The 22,092-nt window shown below is 44.1% G+C and overlaps 1 protein-coding gene across 1 annotated transcript in view; it reads right to left on the bottom strand.

Moving 5' to 3' along the window:
- TG (thyroglobulin) overlaps window positions 1-21,637 on the bottom strand; it is a 164,741-nt gene extending 143,104 nt beyond the window's left edge. The window contains exons 1-13 of the mRNA XM_068396990.1: window positions 21,550-21,637; window positions 19,799-19,907; window positions 18,789-18,886; window positions 18,130-18,333; window positions 17,617-17,776; window positions 13,062-13,168; window positions 11,865-12,008; window positions 9,931-10,116; window positions 5,122-6,135; window positions 2,896-3,483; window positions 1,526-1,768; window positions 1,052-1,189; window positions 415-492 (exon numbers count right to left, since the gene is read on the bottom strand). Of these exons, the coding sequence (XP_068253091.1) occupies window positions 415-492; window positions 1,052-1,189; window positions 1,526-1,768; window positions 2,896-3,483; window positions 5,122-6,135; window positions 9,931-10,116; window positions 11,865-12,008; window positions 13,062-13,168; window positions 17,617-17,776; window positions 18,130-18,333; window positions 18,789-18,886; window positions 19,799-19,907; window positions 21,550-21,637 (3,157 nt within the window). The remainder of the gene's footprint in view (window positions 1-414; window positions 493-1,051; window positions 1,190-1,525; window positions 1,769-2,895; window positions 3,484-5,121; window positions 6,136-9,930; window positions 10,117-11,864; window positions 12,009-13,061; window positions 13,169-17,616; window positions 17,777-18,129; window positions 18,334-18,788; window positions 18,887-19,798; window positions 19,908-21,549) is intronic.
- Window positions 21,638-22,092: the final 455 nt, after the last annotated feature.

Here is a 22,092-nt window from a genome sequence, read left to right as displayed (position 1 = left end):
GTTCTCAAACCCAAGCTAGAGAAATGGGTACATCCCCAGCTCCTTAGAACATCTCCATAAGGCTCTGCTACAGCCTCAGGCAGAGAATTCCTGATCGGTGTTTGACAGCCACAGAATCACAGGATGGTTGAGGCTAGAAGGGACCTCTGGAGACATCTGGTTGAACATCTGGTCCAACCTCCCTGCTCAAGCAGGGCCATCAACAGTAGAAGGTCCATTTTCAAATCACGCAAGCCAAAATCACACATAGTGAAATTAAATGAATTAGCAAAACAAGTATAAAATTCCTTTTTCGTTTCTTGCAATGGTTAGAAACAAGCCTTGCTTCATGCATATCATACTAGAATTCTCAATTAATATTAAAATTTGTAAGAACAGGTAAAGGCAACTATTTAGGAAGAAAAACCAACTGACATTTGGGAAGTTCTGCTGAGCGCGAGACCAAGGAATCCATGACATAACGTCCTCTCCCATCCACGCACCAGCAATGACCTGGGCAGGGAAGAAAAGCAGCTTTATTTTAGATGTTGTACTGCAGTATGCTTTGTTGCATACTGGGAAGATTTCCATCCTCAGCAGCACTATAGAAAGTGGTCAGTAAATCTAAGTCACAGTTAACTCTGCTATTCAGAGATAAGTAGACCACACCTGAGAGCAGTGGTCAGAATGGAAACGTAGCAGCTCTGGTGAGACTCTTCTATTGCAGCCCTATCCTGCAGCTTATCATCGACTCTGAGCAATTTGGTATCATCCACAAACTTGCTGAGAGTGCACTCCTTCTCATCGTCCTGGTCATTAATGAAGGCATTAAGCAATACCAGCCCCTGAACTGACCCCTGGGGAACACTACTAGCAGCGAGCAACTGAACATCGACTGATTTTTGAGCCCAAATGAGTCCTTCACTCCAGTCAATTTTCCACACATCTTGTAGACCACTTCACCTCTCTCCAGACTGGCTACAAGAATACAGGTTTTCCATCTTTTTATTAGAATTCTGCTTAGCTTTTCTTTGTTCAGACAGCCCAGAGTATCTTGTTAGCAATTGCTCACCTGTGCTCTCATAGCATTGAGTTGGCTCCCAGTTTCCCAGGCCATCACACTGTGGGATGTAAGGGAGAAATCCCAGCTGCGTTGCTTCTCCAGCAGAATGTTTTAAGGTAAAGTGACTCCGCCAGTAGAAATGCAAGACTATAAAAAGTGAAAGAAAGATATTAGTGGCCAATCTAAGAAGACATATTTTAAATGCACGTGTTTGTAAACACCTGGTTGTTCCCTGCACTTTAGAAGGGTAATTAACAAACACCACAAGTACATGAAGGCTAGTAGGTGTCCAGATCTTATGTATGCATGGTTTCACACATATAACTGAAATCAGCTCTTGGGTTGGCAGGTTAATTACACTGATGAATGATACTTGCCGAGTTGCACCTGTTTTTCAGCAAAGCTGAATTTGATGTAGAATACTCTTGCATAGATCCTGGGCATTAAGCCATTTAATTAAGCTCTCATCTCTCTTTCACCTACCTGACCATGCAGCCAGCTGGAGACCATAGTCACTGCCCGATAACAGCTTTTTGGAGACCACCACCTCTGACTCGTAGGGCTGAGCAGAACGTAGGAGGTCGTTGTCTGTGAGCTGTATTCCCTTTGCCATCAAGAAGCTTTCTCCAAAAGGGAAGTGGGAACTATTTGATGCTAGGATGAGCTGCTCTGCCTCCTCCATAAATTTCATGGCTTCCTGCTTAACACTTTCACATATACCAGGACCTGTAGAACCAGAGGGTATTTTAATGCCTTTCATCTAAATCCAATAAAGATTAGCATGTGAAAACTAGCTGATCTTTTAATTAGCATCTTCTGTTTCCTCCTGCACTTGCTCGGTTTTGAATTGCTTAACGAAGCAAGCAAACGAGACTCGTCAACACTTAGCTGTATAACCACAAGAGTCCAAGAGTACCAGGAATCATCCAAACATTCTCCAAGCCTTGGGCAAAAGGTCAGATGATTTTACGTTACCTCCTCCTTATTGGTTACAAATGGAGTTAATATGTCTCTACAGAACTATCCCTCAGTCACTGCCATAAAAAAAGCGGGTATCAGAAAAGAGAGTCAGAAAGGAAACTGAACATATATCGCTTGGGTCCAGAGTGGCAGCTGACACTGTCTTCATACATCTACTGACTTAGATGTGGCAGTTCACACACTGGACCAGCTCAGCGAAAGCTTCTCCACTAAAATAACTCTCTGCTAATCTGCTTCATCCCCTTTATTCCCCAATTGCCTACAGGATTGGCATCTCCAGCAGTCCTTGCCCATTTGGAAGTTTGCCGTTCGTTGTCCTGTCTCTTCCTCCCAGCTGGAAAATTACGATGTCATGACTACATTTATAATATAGGTCATCTGCTGAAGTAACCCCAACAGCTTTGGTGGAGTTGCCTAGACAGAGGGCTTACCAAACTTCAGTGCTGGCCTCACTCTTCTCCTAGTGACTTCTAGGGGATACATGTTACTCTTGACTGCGTAAGGAACAGCAAAGAAAATTCCTCTTGCCTCATTTTAAGGAATCCTTGAAAGTCAGTTACATCACAGTGTAATCATGAATTTTCCATACAAATCTTCACACAGTTTCTAACTTCAAAGTGTCCTTTGTTGTCTGGCTAAGTATCTTCTGCAAAAGCATTATATGTCCAAATTACAAAATCTACATAAACTTGTTATGGAACTTTAGTTCTCCTTATTCCCAAAGCTGAGAGACCACCTATTTACCAAAAATTAGTTCTTTCCACTGAGTCATTGTCTCCTACCTCCCAGCACTTGAAAGGACTTTCCTCTTGGGGCATAAAAGCAAAGACCAGAAACACTGCTACTTATGTGCCAGAAATTCTGTTACTTACATGCTGGAACCTGGTTCACTTCTGCCTTTGTTCCTTGCAGCTCTTCTCCTTTGCTATCAACACACCAACAATCACGAAGTTCAAAGTGGCTTAATGGAGTGCTGAAATCAGTGTACGGTCCTGGGTAATAGGTGAACTGCTCATTCAGAAGCTGCCAGAACGTATATGGATCCAGTAAAATGTTCTCAGATGCATAGGTCACGTTTCCTTCCAGCACTTCAGGTGGGAGATCAGTGAAGGAGGAATACGTGGTGAATGCTGGGAAGACGTTCTGGTGCCCAGTCTCATACAAAGCTTTAATAAAAGCTGAAAAGCCTTTGGAAGATGCCTCCTTATATCCAGTTATGATGTTCAATAGATTAGCAACGGGCAGGGTTTTGCCTTCGTTGTTCTCTGCAATCCACCTTTCGTACCACTCAAAGGCTTGCTCAGGGGGGCCGCTGCACTGCACCTGCCTCCAGGCGCCCTCAGCATCGCACTGCGGGACGTAAACGCTGGAGAGCTGAGACAGGGCGCTTGGATCTGACAACAGGAGTTTCACAGCCCTTAGAAACTCCTGACCAGCTGTTACTTGGCAAGCACTTGGGCCTGGGGAAAAGAAAAACATGCACAGCACATCTTACGAATGCACTGAAGATATACAATACCCCCTGCCCCCCTAGTACTATAAACACCATTACTAAAACTTGGTCACTTATCCCAAACCTAACAACAACATTTCTGGCCTGTTATTAAGTGGCCCAATGCTCATAAGCTCCTTTGTTGAACCAGGGTAAGAATCCAAAGGCATGTGAGCACTGAAAGATGCACATAGCTATGAATTTTAAAAACATCTGAGCACGTTAGGTGCCTGTAGCTCTTACTGGCAGGGGATAGGTGCTTAATGCCACTAAATGCCTTCCTGAATCTGTTCATACCAACCGCGTATTTTCAGATACACTTGATAATCTGGCAGTTAATTGTTATTCAGCCAATCCCTGCAAAAGAATAGTAGGATAATACTGATTTATTTCCCCTTAGACCTAATCAGAATTTTCAGATTCTGTTGTCCTCTCTTTCTATTGTCTACTGAATATTGCAGCTGAATATAAAAATACTATCCTTCAAAATGCTGGAGTGAGCTTGTTTTGGAAGCCTTTTCTGCCATCTCCAGAGCCAAATTTCACTTTGCCACCAAGCAGCTCTACAAACACAGCAAAACATAGGAGCTCATCTCCTTTTGAACACCAGAGAATTATGAACTTGTTTATTTTTGATTACACTACAGATGGGTTGCTAGATATAAATCCCCTACCAATTCAGATCATTGCAATAAATTCCCCACTACTTCTGCAAACTGCTATTCAAAGGAGATCCTTCACTATGTACCACTGTCATCTGCTGGATATTCTGCTACTCTTTCCAAAATGAGAAGCAAACTCTTCTCTTGGTCTGTTCTCCTTGTTGATGTGCCATTTTCAGTTCACAGAAACTTGAAAGACACGTATCCCTAGCCTATGCGCATCCTTCTTCCTTTGCATTACATTACTAGAAGGTCAGAAGAGGCACTTCATTGTCTATAAGCAAGTTGCAATGCTAAATTAGTGTCTGACAAGTCATTTGTGACTCACTTTTCTGTCCTGACTGCATGATCTTTATGAGAAACCTGTTAGCCTTTGAGTCTCCTACGTTTGGACTCCTGTGACATCCTACCAAGCTGAGGATATTCTTGAGCTAAAAGACTAAAAGAGGTTCATAGTTTAAGGCACTGAAGCTCTTCAGTTCTCAGGACAAGGATGAGCCAGTGACCGTGCCCAGGTGACTTGGTCCTGGAAGTAAAAGAGCTTTTTCACTTGGCATGAGTCCCATTCAGTTATACACATGCTCCAGGTCTCATGGGCATCATGGATGTAATACACACTAGCTGCACAGTTAAGTAGAGACAGATGTCAATGCCATGCTCATTAACATGGCAAGACCTCAGGCTCCTCTGTTTTGAGTGTGCCTACCCTAACTCACTGAAAGAAGAGGGGACCAGCCTTAAGACTTAGGATATCAAGGTTTACATACAATGCATTTCCCACTATTCCTCTGCAACTGTAGGGCTGACTCACTTTCCTCTTAGGGGAGAATATTGTTTATATACATCGTCCACACATTTCCAGATATAATCAGATATGAAGAAAGAATCATGAAATTCCAACACAATAAGGAAGCATCTTTAAATTCCCAGTCTCCAGGACTTACATGTCATCGGCGTTCCAGCTCTTTCCCGTATTCCTGGAACAGTCTTGCCATTCAAATCAACACAGAAACAATTCGTCCCATAACACTGGAGAGGCAGAAAGTCTCCATCCTTAGTACAAGAGGGAATAAAAAGATCTGATCCCGCAGGCAGGCTTTGCTTCAAGTTTTGCAGGTTTCTCCTTTGGTTCTCACAATCAGTGGGACACCTTGGACGTTTGCCTTGAACTCTTGAGCCTGGAACTTCCTTACCTGAAGTATCCAAACACCAGCACTCTCCTGCATAGCACTGAACTTTCTCATACCTCCCTTCCTTGGTGCATGTTGGAACAAACAGGTCCCTTGGCTCCTCAACACAGTCTTTGGATCCCAATGCTAGTTTCACCAGTTCACCTAAATCTTCAGCAACGCTTCTGGGGACAGAAATCACTTGTTGAAGAAAAGTAAAGAACTCAGGTAGTTCCAGAACAAAGGAAAGGAATTTCACCATATTCTGATTGTCCTGTAGAGTTACTGTGCGGCCAAAGCTGCCTACAAGAGCTGATTCTAGAAGGCCTCGGCCGTTATCCCTACCTGCCACATCCTCCTGTGGGAAAAACTGGCCAATGCTGTGTTTCCCACTAGTGCCAAGCACCCCCGTGAAGTTAAACTGGATCAAATTCTTCAAGAATCTTCCTCCAAAGAGGTTTTCTTGGAAACGCTTTGGATTGGCAGTAAATTGCAGCGCCACTTGAGCCAGTTCCCTTGATGGGAACATCCCTGTGACGGCTTCACTAAGAGTGGTTTCTAGCCCAGGAATCTGGCTGACATATGGGCTTTGTGCAACTGGGGATGACAATCCAGAGTCCAGAAACAGCTCCTTGAAGGAGGGAGGGCAGGGTCTTGAGAAGGCAGTTATTTTTTCCGACTGCATATCTGGCGTGGAAAACAAACTGTGCTGACTGAAGTACCCAGCAGGGCCATAAAAGATCCTTGACAAGGCTTGTCGTCTCTCAGAGATGCACAGTTGTTCTTCACCTAGAGAAAGATTTTTAAAAAAATGAAAATTTTGGAACGTCTAAAACCTGTAACTCTATGGCTATCTTTCAAGCATTTTCAGCAGAAAACACATGAAAGTATAGTTTAACCTGTCTCTAGTTCCTCAACTACTCATCACGCACACTGATAAGGAAATCTGAACTGTTTTTGAATACGGTCTATAATAAAGTTCTCCAGTCAAGCCACAAAGTGAAAGGAAACATTCCTTCACCGTGTCTGAGTTGTCTGCTTTGCAGTCTTTTTCTGGTTCTATTGTTTCTCACTGTAAACCCTCATTCCTGTTCCTATGGCTGAAAGGACGAATAAAGTCTTTTCCAAATATGTTAACTCTCTGGTAGGATGCCTGCTTCTAATGAAAACTTCCAATGTTCACAATACGTGAATCTAAGAAAGAGAAAAAGACTGCAAAAAACCATAAAGTTATTTTAAACAATGCCCACTAACAAGGAATTGATGGAGGCTTCCTGCCTAGATCTTCAGTTTCATAGTGAAGCATTCGTTACAAGACGTTTGAAAATAAATTGTTAAAATTAGTAGTAATAGAGTGAGAAGGACCAGATGGCATTCACAAATGAGCTCTAAAGGAAAAAAACACAAAATTTCAACAAAACTAGTCAAATGTCAGGGTACTGAGGGTACCAACAGTGGCCCTGGCCACCCACATCCTGGGCCAAGGTATGTCATAGGTGTGTCTGCATCCAGCCCCACCTGTATGTGTTCATACACAGACAGAAATGCCTCCAAGTTAGGATGCAACACATCACTGAAGAAGGACCTCTGAAAACAACAGCTTAAGGCTCAAAAGACATCAAAAAAGGAAAGACTTCGCAGATACAAAGACATTGAGAACCAAACAGACAGGACGGTTATGGTACTGACTGGATCTCTGGAACTCACGAAGCACCTTGAATCATGTGCAACAGAGTCACCTTTCCTTGAAAAGTAGCAGAATTATAGAGAAGGGTTGCAAAAATATTTCGAGGACAGAAGAGCTTTTCCAGAATCACAGAATCACAGAATGTTCGGGATTGGAAGGGACCTCGAAAGATCATCTAGTCCAATCCCCCTGCCGGAGCAGGATTACCTAGATCATATCACACAGGAATGCGTCCAGGCGGGTTTTGAATGTCTCCAGAGAAGGAGACTCCACAACCTTCTACTCCACAAAGTAGAAGAGACTATTCAGCTTGGACAAAAAAAATGTGATGAAGGTTTTTAAAAACCAGGATTCTCCACATCATTCACAATAGAAAATTATTACTCAGTATTTCTCACAGTACAGGAAATAGAATGGTCCAAAAGTAGAGCAAATAATTATGATAATGAAATTTATCGCCTGAGGATGCTGGGAAGGATAAGAGGTTAAAGAGCAATTAGGCAAACCCCTGGAAAATGACTCAATAGGCGAGTGCTGAACACAATGATCTGGGTTCAGCCTCCAGTCTGGGGCCTCCCTAGCCTGCAGGCAACCAGGAGGATATATGGAAGCTATATGCATTTCCCTTGTTTCTCATGATTTCTCCCTGAGCACCACTGCTGTCCCTGTAGGGGACAGGATGGCAGATAAACATAGAATCATAGAATTGTTTTGGTTGGACAGAACCTTTAAGATCATCAAGTCCAACCATTAACCTAACATTGCCAAGTCTACCACTAAACCATGTCCCCAAGCACCACATCTACTCATCTTTTAAATACCTCCAGGGATGGTGACTCCACCACTTCCCTGGGCAGCCTCTTCCAATGCTTGATAACCCTTTCCGTGAAGAAATTTTTCCTGTATGTAATCTAAACCTCCCCTGGTGCAACTTGAGGCCATTTCCTCTTGCCCTATCACTTATTACTTGGGAGAAGAGACTAACACCCACCTCGCTACAACCTCCTTTCAGGTAGTTGTAGAGAGCGGTAAGGTCTCCCCTGAGCCTCCTTTCCTCCAGACTAATGGTCTGGAGCCAGACCAGTCTCCAGACTAATGGTCTGGTTTCTCCAGCTTGGTCTGCTCCATTATGTCCTCCCTTGGGCTCCCCACCCCATCCCCATTTATTCCACATTCAAGCAATACGATAAAGCAGTCATAAATCCTATTAACAGTAAGGATAAAAGCTGGAAATCTTAAAAGCTGCTAAAATAGATTAGCAAGTAATTTGAGGCTCTGTGATCAGCATCTTTCTCGCTCTTCCTTTCGCATTCTTGTCCTGCTCTGCAGCTCCTGGCAGGGGCTCAGAGTCCCTCACAGTGGTCCCTTTGTAAAGGCATTTGATGTAGGATGGGCCCCTTCTGTTTTCAGTGTTGGCTCTTGGTAAGAGGGATGAAGAACATTCCTCTGGGTATCAATAAATTAGTGTAAGCCACAATCCCACAAGTCTGCTAATATGAAACAAATGTAGGATCATGGTCTTTAAAGGCTCTCCCCTCCTACCCACTGTTGAATCAAATCAAAGCAGAGTTAGACACAATAAACAGAAAAGCACTGCTGGGGTGAATTTACTGTAAAGGTCTGAAAAGGAGCATGTCTATCAGGACTGCCTGGTGCTGCAGGTCATGCAAGCACCCAACGTGCTACCCACACCTACGTCTCTGCCTCCTCCACCGTTCACGCTGTTGAGTGTGAGAATCAAAGGTGTTAAAGAGAAGTAAAACAGAGCAGAACTGGAGACACACACATGGCATGTAGCTGTCTGAACACGGACTGCAGCTATATCCTCATGAAATACCTTCTCGGGAGTTAGTCTGCAAAACCTCTGCAGAAATTTTTCCCTGTTTAAATTTCCTGAGTCTGCCAATAAAAGCTGCAAGCAGCCTCAAGTCATTGCCCTCTGCGCAAGAAAAAAAAAAATTATCAGGAGAGCTCAGCAAAGCGTATTTAAAGAGAAAACAACCAGTCCCAACATATGGCGAGGTCTCTCAAGGTTCCCTCGCAATATCCTTGGTGAGCAGCCCCAGAGGCATGCTAACACTTTCATTTCACAGTAAGCCTGTCTGCGCCCAGAGCACTCTGAGCCACTTGGAGCTGTGACACCCAGGATAGGTCCCTCCTCCTCTATCTGCGTGGTGAGACTGCTTCTCACAGACAGAGAAACTACCTTCCCCGAAGGCGGCCCCCGCGTTAAGACCTTGTGCTCCCCCAGCCCTCCAGCACAATCCTGAATATTTAGGTAGTGTGACTCGGAGTGAAGGTTTTTAACTTTCCTCCTCCCCTCCAGCCCTTCGACATTTCTGCTGTCATTTCCATTTGGGGCACTGATTTGATGGTGTATTCTTAACGAAATCTCTCAAAGGCCTAAACCATACAACATTTCTAAATTGTTTGTTTTGGTTTTTTTTTACTGGATTTGGCAATTTTCATGGTGAAATATGCAGTGACAGAGATGGGGAAAAGTGCTCAGGATGAGAGATGCTTTAGAAATTCCATAGCATTTCACCAAAAGAAGGAGGTCAGACTCAAAACCACCGTCACTGGCTTTCTTATAGTATCCCAGATATTCTGACTTAACATCCCAGCTCCCGGAGTCAAGAGACAGATATCATGGCTGCAAAGAAAGGCCTTGCTGTATGCAAAACTAAAAAGCTAAAGAAAGGTCATAAAGGAAAATAAAAGGTATATGATATTTAATAATTTATTAGAATGTGGCTCTTAACCCCAGGGAGGTTTTTGGATCTCAGGTTTTGAACACCAGCATCTGTCAGAGCTGAGAAGGGAACTGGTCCTTCAGGTGTCTTTCTAAAGACACCGAGAAATGTGCTCATTTTTCCTTCTCCAAACCTCATACATACCGCAGGCCGGGGGCTGTCCTCGTCTCTTTGTGCCCTGGACCTCTTGCCCTTTGGTGTCTGCACACCAGCACTGTCCTCCCTGCTGACACTGCACTGGTGTGTAGCCCCCGTCGGTATCACACGACGGCACGTAGGCGTGCTGGTAACGCAGGGCTGCGTACCACTCAACCTCACACTTTGAGGGGCCTGGGAGAAAAACAGTATGCATTAAGGAGGGAAAGCTTAAAGTTTCAGAGCCATCTGTTTGATTCCATTGTTTGCCTATTTGGGAGGGAAAAAAGAAAAAAAAAAGTTTAATTTCCTGACTGTTTTCAGTGAAACTTCAAGTACCAGCCCAAAATGCAAAGTCTCCATCCTCTTCTCCCCTGGAGAGTGTTTTTTCTGCTGTAGGTATTAATTTCTGAAAACTAAACAGAAAATAAAACCTCAAGACATTTTTCAGCCATAGTCGTGGGTAGGCAGAGTAGCAGCATCCGCTGGGAGCCACGCTGGAGGCCAGGTGAGCTCTGGCCCTTAGGGCAGATGCAAAGCTGGCCAAGAGAGACAGACGTGCAGCTTGGGAGACTGAGATGAAGGTAAACATCAATGTTTCTGAAGAGACTGAGGCACTGCTCCTGCAAAAGGATCTGCACCTGACTGTGGAGATTTGGTCTGGGACCACCCAATTTCTTTATTTCCCTCCGCAGGGATCTGAAGACCCTATTCCTGTCAAACTGGCCTTAATGGCAGAGAAGCCAAAACTCCATAAAGCAAATCTTCTGAGTTACGATCTCTCCAGTACTAGACTCCACCCTTCCAACAGAAATTTTGCTTGTTTATATAAACCTGTAATCCTACAGCCTAAACATTTCTCACCTTCAAGAGCTTTCCAGCTACACTCAGCTACCAGGTTGAGGCAGCAAGAGCATCACATGAGAACAACCTGTTCATCTAGCAAATCTGACAACTTTCCTAATATGTATGGCCTCAGGCAGCAGTGTGAGATCTGGGTAAGTCACCAACAAGTTAGCAGTCCCCCTCAGTGGCTGACAAACGTGGCCACATCTCCATCTTGTGGCTGTTACAGCTTCATCGTTGCTAACAGCCGCTGCATCCCTAGCTACAGTCAGAGCTTATTGCACAAAACTGTGCAGCAGAAGGGGGAAGATGCTTTCCAGACTCCCCAGAATTACCAGCTTGTCCCAGAAATAGAAAAACAATGTGACTATGTGGCCAGAAGATTTACATCAGTATCTGCTTAATATCTCTGGTGACGCAAGTCCTTAGTGAGGGTCAGACAGCAACATCAGAGGAATTTGCATGGGAGGATGAAGTATCACACCAGGGGGTTCAAACTCTCCCCAGCCAAGGCAATTCTCTTGGGCTCTGGTGTAGGAGAGCGAAAGAGGTACCTGACCTCCTGTCCTGCAGAGTTCATTGCCCACAGGCAGAGAAACTCTCTCCCCATTTGCTTGCCCAGACCAGGGAGGGAATGGACCCAAGTGCAGATCCAGAAGTTCAGCCTGGCTGGCTAAGGCACTACAAACTCTTGTGCTCGGGGATCGAGTGTGTTGTGGTCAATATAAGATCCTTCCTGTTTCTGAGTGTACCGACATAAATTAGGGAGCATTTTCTCAGGCTTTTAATTTAATAAATCATCAGATCTATCTCCATAATCTCAGAGGAAAAGATATGGAGAGTTGATGGGATTTCAACTAATGCAAACTTCAAGTGCATGGGAAAGCGTTGACCAGAGAACAGGTACAATCTGCTGGTAAGAATGTGCAATGCAGAGGTGAAAAGCCAGCTGCAATTCAGGGACCTTGATTCTTGCACTGAAACTGTGATGCTCTTAGTGCAAGAGACTCCTAGAACAACTCTCCCCAACGCAGCTGTCACACGCAAGATGCAAAACTGTCGCCTTATTTATAGGGCATCACCTGGGTGCTACTTACATCTGAACTTGCCAGAGGTAGCTAGCTGAACCCCCAGAAACCGCCTCTGCAGGATCCGATATATGCTGGTCTCCGTGAACATGCGGGCAGGCTCCAGCGCAGAGAAAACTGTGTCGTAAACTTCATCAAGCAGCAGTTCCAAGCCTGAGAAAGAGACTTTTAGCCAGTCCTCTAAAACCAGTCCTCTAAACAGGCCAAATGGGAATTTATATTGCATAACCCTAATGCACTGTACCATACAACCCACTGCTGAGTGCCCAATCACTAGCTTTATGCCTTGGCATCTACCAAAACAAGCAGGAGGAACATCCCATAACTGGGACTGTGCTGTGGTCTTGTTAGGTTCAGTCTGTAGTAGAGTAATTGATGGATTTTTGGAAATCAATGTTACCAAAACACAATTCCCAATCATTTTGGTTGTATACCAAAAAAGAAAGATGTGCAGTAGTTTCCCTGAGTGCACAAAGTTTTTGAGAACTTTTCACCCTTGGGGGAATTAAATGTTGAAGTTCTCATCTACCACCTAAATTTTAAGCTATCATGCTTTGCATTTTTCCATTTTTTTTTAAACATTTAAATCCCAGCTCCTATTCCTCAGAGACAGTGAAGTCCTCAACCTACTCATTCCTCCCTCTTGGAAAAAACATTCTTTCTTCTTAAGTGTCCCATCAACTACTAACATGATTAAAAGGTATCTTGAGGCTATAAGAGAAAAGGGAGGACCATCTGATGTCCCTGCCTGTGGCAAGGGGGGTTGGACTAGATGATCTTTAAAGGTTCCTTCCAACCCAAACCATTCCATGATACTACCTGAGCAAGAAGAAAATAGTTCAGTCTCCAGGCCCTTCGTACTCCCCTGCATTTGCTAATTGGACTTATCAAATATGCCCACACTAGAAAGCTGCGTCAGAAGCTGGACATTCAGAAATCCTATTCCACCATCCCAAAAAGGACAGGATTAGGTCCCAGGCAGCAGCTCCACTTGCTACTGATTGAAGCGCTTCTCCTAAGGCTGGGATTTCATTAGGGAGCTCCAGCCTTTCCCATGGGCACTACACTGGTCACAGCGGTCTTGCCCCTTGTAAGAATGAAATTGAAGTCCCAAATTAATCTGAAGACTGATACTTGTTATTTGTCCTTTCCTTTGGGAATTCAAAGCCACTCAAGTTAAAGGATCAGGTGCTGGGGGGTGCTTACCCGTGTCTGCTAACTCTCTCCCCAGGCTGTCCACGCAGTAACAGTACCCAGAGACCTCCGGGAACGTCTCCCGCAGGGAGCTGAACGTTTGGAAAGCCTCTGGGAGCCTGGAAGGAAAAGTAGCGCCCTGTGAGCAGCCTGGGGAGGCCCATCGACGACAACAAACCATCACCTGTGTTTCCCTCCCGAATTCGTACAGCAAGGATGTCTGCAAAGCACAAAGCCATTACAAAACCCTTCGGTCTCCTTGTGGCAACCAGGCTCTGACATGATCCAGATCAGTGTTTCAGCAGGCTACAAAGTCTCCTAAATGCCATTTTTTTAAAACAAACACAGGACTATCTCCCTTCAGACAGATTTCTGACCCTTCCTAAGCAGGTACCCAGCATTTAACACTCATTTTCAATTCTATTCTCATCTTTGAAAGCCTGTCAAAGAGTGTAAAATAGATCGACGTTGGCTTAATGTTATTACAACACCCGTTCATTAGCTCCTTCCACAAATCTGCACAGGATGGCAGAGTGCCTAAACAAACAGTTTGCTTCCTCTTCCCTACATGCTACGTATGCTTTCTGCACTGAATTAAGCACAAACGCTGACAAAAACCACACTAATCTTTTTCATTTTCAGAGTATGGCTCAACAGATTAAGGAGAAAGGGTTTTTAACATATTACAAGTAAGATTGACTCTTACTTCTGGAGATCAAAGAGGTGCTGGTTTCCAGTAGAATATCTAGGAGGGAGAACAGCCAGATTCCAGCAAAGCAATGACTTAGGAAGGAAACTTAATAGCGTCAGAGTTGAAAAAAAACTATGATAAATGCGATCTTAACTGACAGACACTCTAGGGTTTCTCCATCCAAACAGAAGATAAATTTTTCTAGATTCAAAGTACTAAGTTCCAAACCAATCATATTTTACAGACACATACCCTTACCCTGAAATATGATGAAGGTCTGGTGTCCCAGCTGCATGTGGCTTATTTGGGAAAATCTAGCAACAAGGAAGTGGAATTTTCTGCTCGAGACATTCAGAGAATTACACAAATTAGGTTTTTTACCAAGGAAGGACACTTAGTAGTAGGAGTAACGGTGGATTAGGCCCTGATCAATTGGGAAAAAGGTTAATGTACCAAAGAGTGACCCAGTAAAACTGGGACCATGACCAGCCTCAATTCCAGTGCCACCCTCCTGCAGCCTCAGGGCTGCTCTATAGCACGTGCAGTCTGCAATGCCCCTGCGAAACGCAGTGAAATGCTTGTCTGGCTCAGAGACAGTGGTCAGGTGAGAGGAGTGGCGTAAGGGGCCTTTGCTATGTTCAAGAGTCTGCCTGAGAGCTCTGCCACCTCTTGCCAGGAGAGCTGAAGGTGTCACTGCTTCCTCACTACACCCAAGTGCAAGCAGGGGAATGCATCAAGCAACAGCAACCCCTGGCAGAGGGAGGGGCTGGTAACCTCAGGGTTGTCCCAGCCTTATCCAGCAGTGCCTCTGTCTCAGAGCCTGTGTAACGCTGCTTCGCTCTGGCACTCTTCCACGTCTTCAAATTAAAAGCCTACTGACTCTCTCTCCACTTTGGATCATCAAATCCTGCTCCACTGCTCACACTGGTATGCTAAAAGCAGTCAAAATGTCATACTTCAGGGCACAAAGGGACTTGTGCCAGCATTAAAACAATGCAAATTAAGATATAAACACCTAAATACCATGTTTCTATGGTCTTCAGTGTACACACGGACATAAATAGTTTGGGGTATTTCAAGAGCTTTCTGCTCCCCTGAGTTATGCACTGGCCACTGCCCAATCAGGAATCTGGAATCTCTTCTCCCAGGTAACAAGCGATAGAAGGAGAGGAAACAGCCTCAAGTTGCTCCAGGGGAGGTTTAGATTGGATATCAGGAAAAATTTCTTCATGGAAAGGGTTATCAAGCAGTGGAACAGGCTGCCCAGGGAAATGGTAGAGTCACCATCCCTGGAGGGATTTAAGAGACGAGTAGATGTGGTGCTTAGGGATATTTTTTAGGGATATTGTTTAGTGGTTGACTTGGTAGTGTTAGGTTAATGGTTGGACTTAATGATCTTAAAGTTCCTTTCCAACCAAGATGATTCTGTGATATGATCTGTTCTCATCTTAGGAGAGCAATGCTCCTACATTCAAAGGCAGACCTCTGCACTGCTCGTGTCCTTGGAGCTCATCCCCTCAGCATCTCAACACCTAGCTGTGTGAAACAGGATGCAACGAAAAAAATTCTGCATGCTGCTTTCTTTCATCCTCAACGTTAAGAAGTCACATGCATAATTATGCTACTTTTATATGGGGCAGATGTGTAGTCATATCCTGTCATTCTGGTTATTTTCGTTCCAAGTTGAGAGCACAGATAAATAAAGTACAAACGGATATAAATTAGGCCCACACAAACAAGAGGACAGAACTTCTCTCACCTTACTTGGAAAATGCGCTTCCTACCGCTTCTTTTCTCGGCTTCTTTTTAATCATAACCCTCGCGATGAGTAGCGGTAACACAGAGCACCTCATCTATCAGACCCAGTCCAAAACAATGGCTGAAGCAAAGCCAACTACATTTAAGTTATGGATAAATTTCTAATGCATCCATGCATTTCAACAAGAATGCATGCACTCAAAAATATGGCAAAGTAAATAAATGTGAGGTTGTTGACCTTTTCTTCCAACTGAGTCTCTGCTCTTGGCTTCCAGAAACAACATCTCATTACTGATCTTCAAAAGCAGGTTTGCAAGGAACCCTTGCTATGTTTCTATGTGCAGCTCAAGTTATAGCTGCCTTTCTCATTGACTACTCAGAAACAGAGGGAGAAAAGCAAATCATGGTTTTTCCAGTGCCAATGAAATAATACATAGTAGGGCAGAACCTCCAGTGAGCTGGGATAAAGACACTGACACAAGGTCTTGAGTCTGATGAAAATTATAGCAAGAAAGTAAAAAGCTCCTCCTCGACTTTTGATTTTTTGATCTTTCTCCCCAATCTGCTACAGAGCCTTCTATATGGCTGGCCACCCAAGCAGGACCCAGGCCCAGTCTGTATAAAATATGTAGCAGCAGACAAGTTGTCAGAGTGAGGCAGGAAATTTGGGCTCATCTTTCTTTCCAAAAATCTTCCTCTTGGGAAAGTCTTAGCTCTAAGCTTCTGAATTTCTCCATCTTTTTTTTTTAACATACTGATTTATTCTGAAATATTTACAAAGGTGTAAGGAAACAATTTGGAAAGGGAGTTAGTCTGACATGTCTAGATTTAAAAAATCAGTGTGTGGAACCAAAGAAAGTTGCTCCACTGGCAGGAATAGTGCGAAAATAAATGTATTAATGACCTGAGATACTCAGATATGATGGTAATGGATTAAGTCAATGCCATAATCAGAAAGGTAGACAGCTGGGAGTGAAATGATCCTGCTGTGATTAATTACATGACATGGACACAAGAAAAGCCCAATCTCACAGACCTTTGCAGACAAATCTCCCAAAGAGAGAAAAAAATGTTAATTTAAAGCATTGCTTTCTCCTCTGTAATTGCTCTTTTAGAATTTCCACACTCCCCAGGCCAACAAACAAAACAGCCAGATGATTTTGCTCTTGCCAAAATAACCTCTCCTGAAGCTCTGACAAATTTGCACTGTGCATTTGGGCCTGCCTTTCAGTTTTGCTTAAATTGAAAAAGAAAACCCTCAAAACAGCAAAACTGACATTTACAATAAAATGCCTTTGCTACATTAGAGCCAAGTCACAATGAGACATTACATTTACTCCACTGCCCTCCACCGGAGAAATGCATTGACTGAGATGCCAAGATAACGGCACTTCACGAGAGACCACAAGGTTTCTCTGGAGTGTCTGAATACCCGCACCAAAATTAACTCCTCTCCCTGTGGTTCCCCTTGCCCATCCCTTATTTCTCCACCTGAGCATTAATTCCCAGCTCTTCCATGGGACAACAGCTTCTTGCTCCCACAGACAAGCATTTGATCCAGCATCTTGAAGCCTTCCTCAGCCCACTCCAATGACCCAAAGCCAGTCGTATTCCAGCACACCCGTTTGTCACTTACTGGTTCACCTGTGTGAGCAACCCTGGCACTGCCTAACGGACAAGAGTTTCCCACCATCACGTGGAACTTGCTCTTTGCATGTTGCTGCTTGTCCGTCTGCACATCTGTTTTCATATCCCATATAGAATCATCTTTCCTACCTCATATATATATCTGAATTCTTCTCTTTCTTCTGCATTTATCTTGTTCGCAGCTGTGTGTCTGTCTGAAAGGTAGCCCTGGCTACTTTTCCAAATACAGATTGCAATGTGGTATCCACTGCTGTGTGAGGACACACTGATTAGATGGCAGGGATGGAATATCAGGTTTTTCTAATGAGTAATTTCAATTCAGTTTTTTACTTGGTCCATTGATTAACAGAGAATTAAATCATGTGGGGTCACAGGAGAAGGGCTTCATGAGGAAAAAAAATAATGCAGTGAGACACTGACTTGAAGGGCTATGCAGGATTGCCTCCCTGTTTCAGAAGCCTGCACTCTTACCTGTTATAACTATGAATGAGATCAAAAAACATCATGTCTGTAGTGTTGACCAACTTGCACTGGACAGGCAGAAACTCTCCGTCTGCTGAGCACTGGGGTGGGCTCTTCTCCCCAAACCCATGCAGAATGCGACGGTCTCGGATCTCACAGTTCCCTGGACCTGAAGGGAAACAAAGGTAATGTTTACTGGTGTTTTAACTTCCCACAAACAGCTGAGTAGCCATCCTACAGGTTGGAAGGGGCTTAGATTCATTACACTGAACATGGACACCTGGATCCTCATATCCTCTTTATGAAGAGCAGGAAGTTGGACTCCACGATCCTTATGGGTCCCTTCCAATTTGAGATATTCTACGATTCTATGAACCAGGGACTTAAATTCCTCAGTTAAGCACCTATACTTCTGTAGCATAAGTGTAGGCTGCAGTGGCCAAGCTCCTGATCTACCCCCTTCCATTCACACCAAACCTTCCCACCCTACAAAACCCACCATTTTGTTGATTTATTACTTACACCGCGTTGGCTTTCCTCTCTGCCTGGTGCCATAAATCTCCATTCCTTCTGGATCTACACACCAGCATTGACCCAGCTTCGTGTCGCACTGCACTGCATCAAAAGCCCCTGAATCCAGGCACTGAGGGATGTAGGAGATGCTGCTGCTGTTGATGTATCGACTCACCAAGATCCTCTGCTTTTGCAGCTGGCAAAAGGATAAGCCTGTAGTACCGGAGAGGGGCACTGTTAGAGGAAGGTACTTGTTGGGCACTGAATCATTTATTAAGACAACATCTGAGTCAGAGCTGCAAGTTCTGATTCTGCCACCCAGGTGGCATGAGGACATTGATGGACTTAAGGTTATGAAAATTGGTATGGAGAAGCCCACCACAGATGGAGCTGAAGCTCTCCAACTCAAAAGCCAATACGCCAAGTTGATCTTTCATTCATGATTTACATTACTGTGACCTTCATAAATACAGACCATCCAGGTGTATCAGGGTTCCATGATCAGCCCTGAAGAAACTCCAGAACTTCCACTAGAAAGACCCAACAAATTACAACAAACTAGAATCCATCAGAGTCTGGCGCTAACCTATTCTTGATTTCAACAGTTCAAATGCAGGTTTAAATGGCTCTTTACCCAATCTCAACAAAAATAGAAACTCGTGACTTACAAGATATGGGATATCCATTCTGTTTGCTGCCAGGTACCTCAATGCCATTCTCATCCACACACCAACAGGAGAGACCATTCCTACTGCACTGAACTGTCCTGAAGGAGATCACAAGTAACATATTTTATTTGTTTGTGACAGAGTCCTCAGCCAGTATGGGACATAAACAAACACATAAAGCAAGCCAAACAAGTTCAAGTACTTTAACACCACAAATAGTGGAATCAGAAAGGCCTGTGTTTCTGGTGACTCTAACTCTACCTGATGGGAGCTCTTAATTCTAGTAATTCTCTGCAGTCTTCAGGAATTGCAGATAAGTGACTTGAAGTCATTCAAGAAGCAAGCAGGTTGGAGAGAATGCTGGCTCCCAATATTTGAGATTAACTATACATTTTGAGACATTTTCTAAGTCAAATCTAGAACGGTCAAGGTCACCCACCCTAGGCAACAGCAACAAGATTATAGTAGAGAACATTACAATCTGTACTTCCCCTCAGCCTCAGCTTTAACTCATTAATTCCTTGCATCTTCAAGCAAAATGCTGCTCTCTAAATCACTGTTCTCCATATGCTTTTTAGTTCCTTTACTGCCTTTAGAAGGAAAGTCAACTGTGCCACTTGCAGCAGGGTGGATAACTTCAAGTCAGCTTGGCTGTGCTGTGCCAGCTGGCACACTGATCACAGACCACGTGCCCAAGAGCATGTGGAAGAAGACAGCAGTTGCATGATACAACAGCCTACACCAAGTATTTAACATGCAAATAATGCTGCCAAGATTAATCTATTAATCTTAGATCGACCCCTTAACCCAGAGATTATTTCCAGCAACAGGGAATTCATTCAGGAGAGGTTGGATCTGCAACATGGCTCAATGAAGTCACTTCAAGTCTCCTGCACCCCTCACCCTCCAGTCCACCGATTACAGAGGCTCTTCAAAACAGAGGCTGAAGCTTTCACTGGTAATGAAAGGTCACATCGTACAACAACAGAATAATAGCAGGGATGAATTACCTGAACTGGCCGTCTTCTGAGCACTGAGGAACGTAGGTTTCTCCTCCTGAAAAAGCCTTTTCCCTCTGAAGTTCACACGGACGCAATGGTTGGGAATCTGTCTGATACTCTGAAAGCAGCAAGAAGGTAAACACGTAAGGGTGGTTTCACCACAAACCTGTTCTTATCAAAACCCTGTTAGTGCCAACACTGCATGGTAACAGCCCCCGGTACATGGGTCCTCCCTGGTTATTTCCTCATTGCTCCTTGTGTGCATTTCTGCATGGGTCAGCACACGGAGGTACTGAACACACTCACTGGGCTGCCAGCTGCAGGATAAGCACATGATGGAGATGCTCGTGGACCCCTTTCCCAGGCCTGTATTTAATTAGTCTCAGCTCTGTTCTGTACTGGTATGGCTATCATTTTGTGGTACATGGGTTACTTTACTTACTCAGAGTTAGTTGTGCCTATCACCACAAAACAGCCCTTTGCCATAACCACACTTATCACTATTAATGCTTCTGAGTATTTATTCTTTATTGAAGCTAAGTCACTCACTATTCGACCAAAAGCAGAGGTACTTCTTCTTAATCTCATGAAAGACCTAAAAAGAATCAATGTCTAGCAGTTAGCATCAGACTAATTCATATTAGGAGCACTTCTCAATTTTTACCAGGGCAAGTGATGAACTACTGAAGCCACCCAGCAAGAAAATAGTTGACTCTTCAGTTCTTAACGCATTCAAAACCACACTTGGATGCTGTTTTAGGAGCATGATGAAATTCAGTAGGTCTTTCTTTACAGAAGAGTCTAGTGGATCTGACACTTTCCCCATCCTCAAAATCCAATGAATGTCATGCTCTTAATTCCACTGATTAGTGCTACAAAAATACTGCAAACAAACAAAACCATAGCTACAGCGATTTAGACCAAAGGTTCACTTAGTCCAATATTTTGTCTGAGTGTGACCACACATAGTAGTACAAACACATGTTAAGTATTCTGGATACTTTTCAGCCTCCAGTAATTTGCAGCTCAGGTACTTCTTTAACCACAGATGGTTTCTGTGCACCTAAGGCCCCCCAATCACTTCTGTTTCTGTGAGTTTTTACTGTGTCCCCTTAAGCTCATGTGAAAGTTTTCACGAGACTGTAAAGGGATTTTAGGTTAGCTCACCTATAGATATCCACAGGTAGGCAAACCTCACCATTTTAATCTCAAACGTGACTTTCAGCCAGTTGCTCTGGGATGTGTGGAAATCCTTGTGTATGGTGCTACAGAGGGTCTACTAAGACATCTGAGTTAAGAGAATAATTCAGTGATTCAAATTGCTTATTGTGCAGGACTGCCAAACTCAGACCAAAGAACTGGGGATGGTGCTCAGACTATCCAGTATCTTAAGGTTCAAGACTAAATTAGATGATGGCACATACAAGTAGAAGATATAATCTTAGGACCTTCACATCCCTGCAGCATCGCCGTTTCTTACCCAAGCTCCTTCTCTAGCCCAGTCTGTTCTTCCAGAAAACTTTTTTTTCCACCCAAAATCCAGATGTACTGAACTCAGACAACCCTGACCATTTCAAAATCCTTATAGTATTTAACTTGGAGCCCAAACTCAGTTTGCACAGCACACAATAACTAGCTAAGTCTGCAGTGTGCAAGATTCAAGATTATTATATATCAGAGTAACACACAGAGCAGCACAAAGATCAGAGGAGCACAGTCACTACTGGACACAGGCGAAGGAAAAGAACAAGTGTACTTACCAAATATATTGGCTGCTGCTATGCTAATGAAGCAGCAAAGAAGGATGCAAAATGGGATGGACCCCATCTTGCGATGGGAGAGCTCCATCCCCTTTTGCCAGTGAGGCAGCCCTGCACACCCCATGCAGCCTTCACCTGCCTTTTTATAGCCACCATGGCGGGGATGGGTTCACTTATGTGCTGGTAGACTGGCCACAAAACCGGGTGAGTGACGCATACGATGCTTCTGAGAAAACCACAAGAGGCCCATTCACCTGGAACTGCCCTCGTGGTTCTCCTCAGCCAGTTCTCATCCCCGCTCCAGGGAGCACCGCTGAGCCTGGTCATCGGAGAGGAGAACCAGAGGCAGCAGGCACAGGGGTGGCAGGGGGATTTAGTTAAATAAACATGCAAATTGAGCATATTGACATGACCCCAGCCAGAGCTCCGGCTCTCACCTGCACTGTGGTGCAACCAGACTTTGTGCTCTGTACTAGAAGAACACTCTTGTGTTTCTAGAGAGCCCAATCTGCTGAGGGGACAGGCAGGAGTTAGGCCTCCAAG

The sequence above is a fragment of the Nyctibius grandis genome, chromosome 3, assembly GCF_013368605.1.
Source record: "Nyctibius grandis isolate bNycGra1 chromosome 3, bNycGra1.pri, whole genome shotgun sequence".
Taxonomy (NCBI): domain Eukaryota; kingdom Metazoa; phylum Chordata; class Aves; order Nyctibiiformes; family Nyctibiidae; genus Nyctibius; species Nyctibius grandis.
This window is presented reverse-complemented; position numbering and strand designations above follow the sequence as displayed.